The 13,704-nt window shown below is 36.6% G+C and overlaps 1 protein-coding gene across 1 annotated transcript in view; it reads left to right on the top strand.

Moving 5' to 3' along the window:
* Positions 1-13,704, top strand: part of CTPS2 (CTP synthase 2) — a 77,230-nt gene that overhangs the window by 22,514 nt on the left and 41,012 nt on the right. The window contains exons 9-12 of the mRNA XM_010581518.1: positions 1,931-2,019; positions 2,794-2,888; positions 3,747-3,809; positions 4,459-4,502. Coding sequence (XP_010579820.1) covers positions 1,931-2,019; positions 2,794-2,888; positions 3,747-3,809; positions 4,459-4,502 — 291 coding nt within the window. The remainder of the gene's footprint in view (positions 1-1,930; positions 2,020-2,793; positions 2,889-3,746; positions 3,810-4,458; positions 4,503-13,704) is intronic.

The following is a 13,704-nucleotide window of genomic DNA, read 5'->3' on the forward strand; positions in this document are numbered from 1 at the left end:
TGGCAGTGTTGGGTTAACGGCTGGACTTGATGATCTTCAAGGTCTTTTCCAACCTAAATGATTCTATGAGTAGAAAAGGCAAATATCGCACCAATCTTCAGAAAGAGCAAAAAAGGAGGATCTGGGGAGATGGCAGGTGGTCAGCTTCATCTCATTTCTTGGGAAGATTATGGAGCCCATGGAAGGGACCCACGCTGGAGCAGTTCGTGAAGAACTGCAGCCCATGGGAAGGACTCACGTTGGAGAAGTTTGTGGAGAGCTGTCTCCCGTGGGAGAGACCCCACACTGGAGCAGGGGAAGAGTGTGATGAGTCCTGCCCCTGAAGAGGATGAAGCAGTAGAGACGTGTGATGAACTGATTGTAACTCCCATTCCCCATCCTCCTGCGCTGCTGTGGGGGGTAGGTAGAGAATTTGGGAGTGAAGCTGTGCCCGGGAAGAAGGGAGGGGTGGGGGGAAGGTGTTTTAAGATTTGGTTTTATTTCTCATTACCCTACTCTGGTCTGATTGGCAATAAATTAAACTAATTTTCCCCAAGTCGAGTCTGTTTTGCCCGTGATGGTAATTGGTTGAGAGTTCTTTCCCTGTCCTTATATTGACCCACAAGCCTTTTGTTATATTTTCTCTCCTGTCCTGCTGAGGGGGGGAGTGATAGAGTGGCTTTGGTGGGCACCTGGCATCCAGCCAGGGTCCACCCACCAGAAACATTAACGGACAAGGGCTTCTACTGTACTTCCCTGCATGTGCTAACTTCCTTTTTAGTGTTTTTGTCCAAAGGCTCTCCGCATAATCCTGTGTTCTGAAGGAACTACTTAATATTGTATGTGGTATCCACCACATATCTGAATGGTGAAATATTGATGCTGTTTGAAGTGATAAATGTGCTGGCTCAATATGTTTGGCAAGAAAACCACAATTAACTTCAGCTGTAATTAGTTTCTCTTTCCAACCTCCCAGCATGATAAAGTGTTCTTCTAGTTGGTCCTGTAGTATTCCACTAGTATAGAATAACGTTTGTAAGTAAGTAGTTATTCTTTTGTATTTTTGATGCCTTCTGGAGCATGGAAAAAGTAGAAAATGTCTGCTAGAAGACAGTCCTATCTGGAAAACTTTCAGCAATCTTCTTGTCGGTTTCTTTTCTCTGCACACAAATGAGTTTTGTCATTTCAGATGATCTCATTTTTATGGGGGATGGACTCTATAGCAGGATGCTATTAATTATGTTATTCTGAGGAAAAGACTGACAAAACCAAGAATCAAACTCTGTTCTTTTGTGTCCCCAGTGTAGTACATAGCTGCCTCACTCATTTGCTCTAGTGGTACCTCAAGAGCCATGCTTATTAATGGTAGTAGAGATTCTAATGCAGTATTTCTAGTAGGACATGGATAATGAGTCTGCCTCCCTCTCTACAGCTGATACTTTCATGGCAGTCCCCAGGAATGCCTTTCTCACAGGCCAGGCAATGGAGGTTTATCCAGTCTTATGATAAGATTAGATAAACTGTGGCACCCAAAAGCTAGGAAGGTGAACACCCTGGTCGTATCTCATTTGGATGTCAGGGTAAGGTCAGCACCACCCCATGACTGGTGCCCTGGTTTCCATTGGAAGAAAACCTGGGTACACAGTTATGAAGCATTCTAGCAAGTCTGCTTACCTGGAGGATAGCAAAATGAGGACTGGAGGCAGGCAGAACTCTGGAGCTATGTGCAAAGAAAGGGGCATGGATTGCTGCAACTAGAGCAAATACTGGCTCTTCAGAGCAAATATTGGGTCTTCAGTGAAGTTGTTACCAGTTTATTGGGAGATTCACTTGAAACTCTAATAGTTTGTCTCAATGCTATTAAAAAGTTGGTTTTATAGTGTATGCTGCTCTTTTTGTGGAAGAAAAGACTATTTTATTGCATATTTTATTTCATATTTTTCTTTGTTAGTACATAGATTCAACAGAACTTGAATGTTCTATGGAAGCGGAGAACTCAGTGAAATATCACCAGGCATGGCACAAACTGTGCAAAGCAGAGTAAGTGGCATCGGATATGCTGTATTCCAAATGCAGACCGTGATATTTATTTCATGTGATGAAAAATGCTTCAGCAAATCACTTCTCAGTGCATCCAAATTTTCGTTACTTATGTAAAGGGATAGATGTGCATGGTTGGTGACAAGCTTCAGACATAGCAAATTATAGTATCAACCTATATACTCAAACTCTGCTTTAATCTCTTTAGACAAGTTGCAGTTCTTTGGTGGTTTTTTTTCTTTCTTTTTTTTTGGATAGCTAGATTTCTTTACAGTGTAGGTCAGTTGTCAAAGATTTTTCTTTGTCAACATGCATCATAGTGAAAGGTAGTTAGATAAAAGCTTAGTAAATGCTGGTGGCACTCTGCAAACATCTTTAAGAATCATTGCTGGGATTTCAGTTTATATTTGTAAAGGGATGTTTGTTGTCAAAATGCATTTAATTTCTTCAGTATTACTTAGTAGACAAAGTTTTGTTGTTAAGATCCTAGAGCAGTGAATATGTAGCTAGTTTATTTAAGCAATACATATTTAAGCAGTGGGAATTTCACTGTGAAGCAGGAGGTTGGTCAGATGAGAATTGGGATGGGTAGATGAGACAAATCTCCAGATTTAGAGTTAAATTCTGTGTATTCTGAATGGTCATACAAAACATGCCTTTTGTGCATTGTGCTTGCTTTGTTATAACCTCAAAAGTCTTTCTTCAATTTGTATGGACTTCCTTTGCTGGCTTGATTCTACATGTTGGTTGCTTTATATATGGCTGTCATTACAGTGGTATTCTGGTCCCAGGAGGGTTTGGAATTAGGGGAACAGAAGGCAAACTCCAAGCTATCTCCTGGGCAAGAACAAAGAAAAAGCCTTTCCTTGGTAAGATTGTTAGAGTCAGAAATTACTGTGTTTTGGAGGTGTATAGCAAGCTACTTGATAGCATTAATAAACACCCCCCCCAACCCCCCCCAAAATCCCAAAACAACAAACACACACTAGGGAAGGATCCTGTCTTAGGGAAGTAAGTGTACTGTTGTAAATATTTGCCTTGTAAATAATGCCCAGGGTCATAGTCATATATTACATCTGCTGTATAAGGAAGGAAGAAAAAGACTATCCCAACTCCAGAAGTTTTATTTGCTATATTCACATTTTATGTGGAGAGTTGTTGCTTCTCACTGTAATTAAATCAGCTTCATTATAGATATTAATCAGTGTGCAGAAAACATAGGTTTGTGGACCTATGTGGACACGTTTGCTATTTTAAATATTTTTTGTTGATATACTGGTATATTTTATTATGGTAAAGTCTAAAGAGCCCATCTGGCCTGTAAGCTAAGTGATGTTTATGTAAGTGCCTCTGAAGCTTTGGTTCCTACTTCACATTTCTTACAATTTTGTAAGCAACTACTTTGACTAGTTGCCAAAGCAAAATTTGAATCTGGATGTACCCAGGCTTTCTTTGCAGTAATTATTGGTAAAACAGATGGGAGGAAGGAAAAAAATTTTTGAAAGGGCTTAAAGCACATAATTGTCTCACATGTATTTGCATTGTGCCGAGTTTGAAGAATGCTTTTACATTAAGCAGCCGTTTTTGTTTTAGCTTTTTGGTAACTCTGTGTATATACACTGGGTACCAAGATTTCGAAGCAGTCAAGTTTAAGACAGGACAGCAAGTACTTTGTCAGTCCTACTCTTTGTCCTTTTAAATTCTGGGATTTTTGTTTTCTCTTCTAGGAGTTTGCCTGGGAATGCAATTAGCAGTTGTGGAATTTGCAAGAAACTGTTTGAATTGGAAAGGTGAGCTCAGTATGCTAGTGTGAATGATTTGCTTAGAAGAAAGTTTGTTCTATGTGTGAAAGGTATATCTGTTATTACAACTATTGTATAGATCCTATGATCATTAGGTATTTAGCTCTTGCAATGTGATCATTTTCAGCTAAGCACCCTATGCTACCTTTCTGTACAAGGGAGTAGGCACTCTTATTATGCAGATTGCTTGAAACCTGCTTCTTGATCTAACCAGTGTAGGAGAAAGTATGCTTACAGTTCACCTCTGTAGTCTCTGGAGTGTGCAGGTGGTCAGGAGTTAAAAGTGGGAAGTGGTTTTCTCACTTGCTTTCATTAGTTGGAGTAGCCAAACCATAGCCACAATTCACTGGTGAGCTAAATCTCTTCATACTACTACTGCAATACTACTACTATTGAATGAATTTCTACCACTAAGAGCTGAGAGGAAGAAGTTTTGGGAAATAGGAAAGGAGTGTGTGTGACTGAGGTCATATGCTTCCTGCGGTAGCTTCAAAAGTGGTGCAGTATGTGTTTGAACATATAAGATTGTAGCTTAAAAGCAGGCAAGCCTGAAAATGCCACAGAACTGTTATGATGAGTTTGTTGTGCATGTAGAACGATGGAAATGTACTGTGTTTGTTTTGAACTTCTGTTTCAGATGCAAATTCTACTGAATTTGACCCAGATACAAAAAACCCTGTTGTAAGTACTGATTTTTTTTTTTCCTGCATATGTTGTGTGAACATACATCTTTTGTTAAAAAGGGAGTTATTGCTGTGTAAGTTAAGATCTATCTATATTTTTACATGGTAGGACATGAAGAGGTGTCCTCTGTCCCTATTCAGTATTGTTTATGAAGGTATTCTCTTTTAATAGTCCCTTGCCTTCACCTGCTCGCTTCTGTGATTTGCCTTAGCTTTTATTTTTGTAATTTTTCTAATAGATTCCTTGGCTGTAGACTGATGCTGGGAGTAGACAACAATGTTTAGGTTGGCTTTACTAGAGAAAAAGTGTAGCACAAAGCTATTATAAAAATAAAAATTTATATAAAAAGGATTATATGGAAAGCTGTTGAAAAATTCTTGTCTTTCCTTTATATAATAGTATAAATAACCACTATACCATCCTCCCCCATGCATCTCACAGTCCTCCTTTTGAGAAAAATTTCAATGCTGTGGATATGACAGGGCTCTATATCATATGCCAATGGTCGAATTTTAGAGTGGACTTCTTCCAGGTATCTCCTAGTTCAGGAGAGTAGGGTATCACATTATCATAATAGTAAAACTTAAAAATGATCAATAAGAGAGGGTTTTTAAGAAAATGAAAAAGAACAGAAATAGTGTGAGAAATAAAGTAGTATGTTGGTGTAAGATGTAAACATCTGTTCTAGTGATAAATTAAGTGGGTTGCTCAGTGATCTACTGTTTCTGTATCAATTTCCTTCAAAAGAGTTTTGTTGGGATTTGTAACTAAAACGTATTTTTCTCCACATCTGCTTAGTCTGAAACATGCAAATGGGAGGTTTTTAAAGCATTTCACCTGTTTGTCAAGGTTGTTTATATGCACAGGAGAGATAATATAGTCTGAACTTTTGAAGGTAAATTGGAGACCTTCGGAGTTTCAGTGTGAGACTTGCTGCTAAAACTTGGCAGCATTTGGAAATGTCCTCAGGTGAACAGAGGTAAACTTTGCATTTGGTATCAAATTTGTGGGCTTGCCGTTGTAAGAGGTCTCTTCCTTCACCCTTCTTGAATGTATGCAAAGGCATAGTCTTTCACTGTAGGGGTCAATTTCACAATAGTAATGTGTTGTAAAATGTGGAAGATGTTGAAAGCTTATTGTAACTTTTTTGGGAAGCAAGAGGGATAGTACGGAAGACTGATTCTGGGGCATCTTTATTTCTATGGCTTTTTAGTGCCAGTTTTATTTAACTTCTCATGACTGCATTTCAGCTAGTCACCTCGGGTACCTTTTCAGGATGCAGTCAGATCATCAGGAGGGGATGAGTCACTCTTTGGAACTGCAGGTTTCTCTCCATTATTCTAAGGGTTGTTTACAGTAGCTCCAATGCAGAGCTCCACACTTAGCTGAAGGCAGGAACACGGATGCTTGTCTGCTGCAGCCCTACTGGCAGTTTCTTCTATTACAGAAACGCTAGTGTGTATTAGTACAATATATCTAGGACAAAATTTTATTCCACAAGTAATTAACTGAGTGATTTGCAGTTTGCATTCAAGGGCAAGTAAAGTATATGTGTGAAAGAGAAAATTATGTGGACATAAAATTAAGAAAATAATGGAGTGAATGTATGTGTCATAGAAGATTAATACAGTGTTTACAATTGAAGTAGTATGTTTGCAGTACATGTAATGGATATTCTTTTGTTCTGAGCTACATTAAGGTTCTGAAATTGGTTATTACCAGTCATATTTCAGCATTTTAATCTGATCTTTGACATCTCAGTTCTGGGCAAGAAACAGATGTAAATAATTCCACGGGGGAAATTTGCACTATCAATAATTATAACTACTAAATAATCTGTCTTAGCAGAGTCCATCTTGTGCTAAAAACTGTTTAGATATTCTATATAATAACAAATCAGTAAAAACGATTGGACGAGAAGCAGATTAGTAAAGCTTGTGAACTACCAAACTGGTGCAGATGTTTCATTATCCAAGAAAGTTAATTGGAAACACCATATCAGTACTGATAATACCTTGTGATGCCACTGAGTGGCTCAAATGAGTGCTAACCTAGGAGCAAAGCAGTGTATTTTTCTTTCGTTTCCTGCTCCTTTGGAAACTGAAGAGGGAGAAGAAGGGCACTGGTGAGGCAGTAGCTCTATTTTCTCTTATTTTTAAGAAAAAGGAAAAAAGGCAAAAGTTCAAAAATGTAGCTTGGCAGGGGAAATGGGGGACAACTGTAAAATATGCAGCTACTTACATCCCTTCTGAATTTGCTAAGCATTCAAATACCTGGAACTGTACTCACCAAAGTTGATAGCTTCTTCTAAAGTACATATAAAATATCTTGGTCTACTTTGCTTCCCTTTTGTCTGCATCTATGGAAATTTGAACTTTTTTTATTAGAAATAAAAACTGACATTGTCAAGTAATCATGTAACTCAGAATTAGGCTTCCAAAGAAAAAAACAGGTGGCTGAAATAATGAGAAATGATATTACTGGCAACTGTCTCAATTAAAATAACACAAGTTATTGTACTATAGAAGACCATTGTCTTATTAGTAAAAAGTTTTGAGCATTGTAAAAGGTTTTTATGTGATGAGGCAATTATGACTTGTTCTGTTTTGAACCATGACAAATGTACAAATGAATGTTCAAATGTAGAGAGTTGCTTGCAATGCTGAATATCTGTTTCATTTTAGTTGTTTGTCTGTTTCTGCTGATTATCATTACAGCAATGTTGCTCAACCTGGGTTCTGCATAAGCACCCATGAGTAACTTTAGATAGGAGGGAAACCCTGTATAACCCTGTATTGCTTGTTTTGGGGAATATTGATATCAATTATATTGATGTGTAAATGACTGCAAGTATTGTAGAGTTAAGATTTCAAATACCTTGGAAAAACTAGTAGTCTCTCCATACAAATAATGGACGTTCATGGCTTAATAGTGTAAAACAGCCAAAATTGTGTATTTCAAATACTGTAGGGGAAAAAAGAGTTCCTAAAGCTGAATATCTATGTGGTGAAAACTTAAAGGAAATGAGACCTAGAATTTGAAAATATTAATAAGCTGTGATTTATAAGCTGTGTTTGAGAGATTTGAAGTAGCAATTAGATATTTTCATTTAGGCTTAAATTAAAAATGTGTAGTCTGAAAGAAAAAAAAACCCCGACCTCTAATATGGCAGTTATCTGTATTCACCAGACCATACCATTTACACTATCAAAACACCACCCTAAGGTTTTCGCTTCAATTCCTCTTTAACACACGTTTGATTTCAGTAAGGAAAATGAGGGAGGTACATGAGCAGCAATCACAGTCCCTCAAGTTCTCAAAGTCATCTTGGTTGATTATGTGCAGCTCATGTTGCCATTATATATTCTTAAGCTTTTTGCTTTACTTTCTAGCCTTTTGGATGGCAATGATAGGTAAATTGTTACTGTTCTTTGCAGGAAGATAGCTGTTCAGGAAAGTAATGCATTTGCTTGACAGTAGTGCTTAGGATGAGTTTTCTGTTGCAAGTAATAATTTTAAAATTAACCCCTTTAAAAGGAAACTGTATACTCTGTGAATGCTAATGAACTGGATTCACTGGATGGCAAAAGAGTTATTTGTTTTGTTCCATTTTCCTTGTCTTCCTCTACTCTTAAACTTCGATTTATTTTTTTGGATGAGCCTTTTAATTATGTTCTTTATACATTTTATTGCAACTGCATCTAATACTGTTCTTGAAGAAAAAAAAAAGACTCTTTCCAGAAATAATTCTAATGTGCTTTTTTGTTTGGTTGGGTTTTTTAAATTTAAAAAAAGCTAATTTTAATTGTGACTGTTGTTCTTTATGACCTATTGCACGTTGTGTAAGATCATGAAATTTCAGATATTGCACCAGGTAAAATAAGTGCATTTTCTGTAACTAGAGAAATTGTGCAGAAATAGATTTTGCCAGTAGGTGACACTCTTACAACATGATTGTTTCTTGATGACCACTTTTCCTATTCAGGATGTCAGTAACTCGATTGAATTAAAAAATTTCAAAGGTTGTCTAAGAGATGAGAAGGAATGTATGTCCCAGTCATGCAAAAGCACCTCTTAAAATTCTGTGATTTTACTTCTGTGTGTAAGGTAGCTAACGTAGCTTAGTAAGCAAATGTGTGTGGGGTATACTTAGTTTTGAAATCAAAGCATATTGTTAATTTAGAATAATTTTTTTTCATAAACCAGAAAAAGTAATAAATACTATTATTTTCTTTTCTTTTCTTCCAAGAAACATAACACATTTTAACAACTGAAGGGTTCGTGTAAAAGAATGGCCCAGGAGCCTGTTAGAACATTCATATCATGTTTAAATATCATGATTTTTAAGTCTTCTATTCATGCATCACTGGTGTGGAGTACATTATTCCTCATTTCATGGAGGGGAAATTCAAGGATAGGAAACCACTTTAGTGTGGGATCTTGAATGCACTTGATGGGCTTTGCAATTAAGTTGAGCCTTTAAGTCCTTAAGTAACTCTGAGATCTAACTGATTTATCAGGATAATGGATCATGTTGGTGTTAAAATTCAGTCCAAAATTCCAAGTTCTGTGGTAGGTTTAGTGCCTAAATTACTTGTCTTCAAAATTTTTATTCTTCTCAGTTCTCTTCTTTTTCACTAATTTCCTCTTAAAGTAAATAATAATGCTCATGAATTACATGTGTGAAAATACATATGTCACAGGGAATCATGCAATGAAAAGATTAAAACTGCACCAAATAAATGTAGTGAATGTTTTAATTGCAACAGCAATGGCTCAGTTCCTGTATGTACTTATGTCTTCCCATTTACAAGAGTCATAACAAAAAAGTACATGCTTTTGTAAATATAATTAAAAATGAATGTGTAATGTTACAGTCATCATACTTAGTACTGTTGCATTGTTATTGAAAATAAGTACTTTATGTTTTAAAAATTTGAACTGTTTACCATATGGAAGTGTCATCTTATGTGAATGATGAAACTGAACTGGGAGGAGTATTGGGCAGTATACACTAAGGGGCACTCCTCAAATGGAATGATACATCTTTCTTCTTGTGTGTTTTAGAAACCATTTGATTTGAATTGCTCTAGAGGTCAAAATAATAGCTCAAGTAAAGCAGTGTTTGTTAAATGACACTTTCTCATGCAGTGCAAAATAGAAACAGGTGGTTCTGAACTAATTGTGAGGCAGCTTAGCTGGTAAGTGTGGCTAGCGAATGTGCAGAAAACACAACACAAGACTTACTTTGTTATATGTCAAATCTTTATTCTGTACGTTTTAAAATTGTAACAAATCTGGGGGTTTAGGTGTACGTATAATGTACACGAACACCAGGCTCTTCTCCTTCAAAGCAGTGATATTCATTCTTGCAGGTGCCTTACTATTCTGTACCAGTTATCTTTTTTACAAGCATCACAAACTCATCAAAGCTGACACTTCCGTCATTATTTTTGTCCAACGATTTAATAACGTTATCAAGAGAGAATGTATCCTGGTTTTATAGGGAAAAGAAAGAAAGAAAAAAAAAGAAAACAAAAAAAAGAGAATGAAATAAATAGATTGCCACAACTATTTTCCTATGAGGAATATTGCCAAAAAGTGATGTAGTCAATAGCAGTCAGTGTTACTTGAAGATGTTACTGGTAGTGTTGTATTTACCAGTTTTACTGGTTAAACTAGAAATACAGTGCCTCCTATTGCCTGCCAAAAATGTTAACAAAGATATGATAACCATTTGAGAAGTATCAAGTATTACTCAGGTTACTTCAGTCTTGTACGTAAATTTGGAATTTAGGAAATGGAGCAGGTGGAATAGCTGCAGCATGTACATAGCCACCAATAAAAATTGATATGCATACCACTTACTGATTTATTAGATACTAATTTGGGTCCTGTATGCGCTTTTTGAAAACATGTTGCTACTTTCATTAGGCTTTGGACCAGGACCTGAGAGTCTCTTTCCCTCCCCTTTTCCCCGCCTTACTAGAAATACTGTATTCATTGTTAAAAATGTGTATATTTATATTTAATATATTTATATTTATATTTGTAAAATAATGTATTAATTCCAGTTTAGATTATTGGCTCGTTTAATTTGTTGTGTCTGGTAAGTATGCAGTGAGTATTCTGATAACATCCCTGATCAGGCTAGTTAAATAATATAAAACCAGTTTTGATTTGTAATTTAAGTTTAAAAAATGTTTTCTTTCTTCATACTTTATGTCTATATATGTTTTGTAATGTTCTGTTGTGCTTTTATGTTGATTTATTATGATGCCATATATTTCTGCGAAGAGTAGATGCTTGAAAATATCTGTTATCCAGATAGAAAACATGAGTATTGCTTTTCCTGAGCCCTTCCATTTCCACATATCTGTGAAAATGGGTATGGTGCTAAATTGTCTACAGCTAATATATATAAAAAGCGTTATATTTCTGAATTTGCCACTACACTTCCTATTAATTTTTGGCATTTAATTTCTGACATGTTTTTAAGGGAAAAAACCTTTGGGTTTTTTGTTTTTTGTTTTTTTAATTAGCCACTTCACGTTAATGAAATGACTAAATTGGATTACTGTATTTCGCAAAATACTGGATTTTTCTGTTGAGGTGCAACTTCTTTCAGACCTTTAGCAAAAATTGCTTTTGTCAGCCACCCAAAGAGAACAACTAGCAAAAGAATCTAAATTTTGTCCTAATGCAGTTCAGGAAAAGTCTGACAGAGAATATATATGAAATCAGAACCTAGATTTTTTCCAGCTACAGGAAGTGAGTATTTCTCTCTCTAGCTTGGTGGCATGTCTTTTCTTTACTTGGCATCTTTCTGGAATGGCAAACCTTTTATTTTGTGATGGTGGGAACTTAACTGAGAGAGAAATTGGCTCATGTCTCTTACCTTTAAATTTGTCCTACTGATTTACTTGGTTTATAGATTTTTCTATATATTTTCTAGATTCAAGATTTATTATTTAGACTGAAACAACAAATATTTTATAAGACTCAGATGAAATTTGGCTTACATAAAAAAAACCCGAACAAAGCAGCTCCTTAGATTTTTGCATTTTATTTCATAGGGCTTTGTTACAAACTCCCTACTCAGATATCTGTTTGGCTCTACTGTTAATTAATGTGAATGAAATTTTATAAGCCAACCCTTATTTAAGGATTATTTATGGAGTCAGGGAAACCATTTGGGCACAATAATCTGCCTTGCAACATCATTGCTTGTATTTCCTTTTTCCTATCCATTTCATAGGAAGCACAGTGAATATAAGAAGAGTGAAACTTACCTTCAGATACTGTGCAAATTGATTCTGAAGTAGATTTTTCAGCCCACCAATGGACAGTGCACTGGTGCTACCCTCCATTAAAGCATACTGGGTAAAATACTTCAGAAGGTTATCATTGAGTAAATGTTCCATGTTTCTCAGATGTTGTCTTGAAGAATGACTGCAAACAAAGCAGAGAATAACAATCCTGTGCATCAGAATTTGAAATACATCTGACACAGTTCATTGGTTTACTAACCATGTGAAACGGTTAATACTTAACCTAGATGAAAAGAGGTTCTTGTGGTTTTGGTTTTTTTTTCCTGTAAAACTGAACCAACTCTCCCAAGGAAAAAGGTAATCTAAGTTAAGTTCAAGGATTTGAAACACCCAATATGTTTAAGTTCTGCTTACCTCACTCAAAATCCAGAGCTTTCAAATGCATCCAGCAGAAGTGAGAGTCTCAGATTGGAGCAACCTTTATAGTTGCTTGCATGCTCCACCCTAATTATGAAACTAGCGTTTGTCATTGAGTCAGTGCACTAGTTTTATTGTGTTTTCAGTAGTCAGAGGAATAGGATACCTTGGCAGTAGAAATGAGTAATTTTATTTTTTTATCTTTGAAATGGGTTGTCATCAGTACCCACCACTACACTTGATGTAGGTTTGCTTGGTCTTTATAGGCCATCCTGGAGAGGTTTTCCCTATTAAATTTGTGTATTTTACACTTCAAGATGTACCACGTCCAAAGAAGCCTGAAAAAGGCTCCTGTGGGGATATGTATAGCATTCGTTATGATAATGGACTTTTGGAAAATGGTAAACATAAATTTGTTTTAAAAAGATCCAGATAAATAAATAAAATATGAACAAGCTACTTGCTCTTTGTCTGAGTGGATAATCACCAATGCCAAAGCCAGTTCTCCAAATTTTGTGCTGTTCTTTAGCACAGGAGAGTGATGAATTTTCTCCAGGATAAAATCTTAGTTGCTACTATTAAGAATCAAAACACTCCGTGATGTCAATGGAAAAAGACTGAAGCATTCTAAATGGGAGAGGTGAATCTAAGGTTCTGAAAAATGATTCCTTCTTGGGAACGCCTTCATAACAGTATTGTGTTCTGCAGGTTCTGAAATCACATTCTGTTGATGATCTGTGGGGTATTTTTGAGTGATATTCAGCCCGTGGTTGATGCCTCAGGACCCAACACTGCTGGTTTTGTAACTGCTGAGTTGCTGGCTCCGGCTGTGGTTTCTCCACGTGGTTTCTAATCTGCCTGATGTCTGCTTTTGTCGTTTTTGGGTGCTTAGCTCAAGGCTCACTTACTAGATCTTTCACCCTGTGCATCACTTATTGAGAATCAATCATCATTGCATCACTTATAACTCCAAGCCAAGAGCTTTGTGGGTCTGAAGGAGATGGATGGGCTAGAATGGGTGTTTTTGGAATGGCAGGTGTATGAGTGTAGGGTTCTATGACAGGTAAGTAGGAGGTTTCCTGAGAAGACTAGGCAAGCTCTGCTAGATGAGTCGTGTAGATATACACCTTGCATTAACAGCCTGCTTGCATGTGCTTATACTCCTCAAAGTCTCAGAGAAGAGTATTACAAGAGTCCTCCAGAGATCATATAATTCATTCTTCCCTTTGCCCTAGAGTGGGATCACCAGTATTTATGTTGGATGTCTGCTTAACATATTCTTAAGTGCCTTAAATAATGGGGACTCCACAACCTCCTTATCTGGTCCATCCCTTGTGGTTCTTTATCTTACTATTAGACAATATTACTATACGTCCACATGCCTTACTGCACTTAAGCCCTTTGCTTTTCCTGTCTCCAAAGATAGGGGGAGCAGACCTATTGTCTTACTTCTTAAAAAGGCCTTTAACGTATCAGAGAAATCCCGTCTTCCTTTTTTGGTTCAGAAGTCC

Source organism: Haliaeetus leucocephalus, unplaced genomic scaffold (genome assembly GCF_000737465.1).
Source record: "Haliaeetus leucocephalus isolate CR32 unplaced genomic scaffold, Haliaeetus_leucocephalus-4.0 Scaffold795, whole genome shotgun sequence".
Taxonomy (NCBI): Eukaryota; Metazoa; Chordata; class Aves; order Accipitriformes; family Accipitridae; genus Haliaeetus; species Haliaeetus leucocephalus.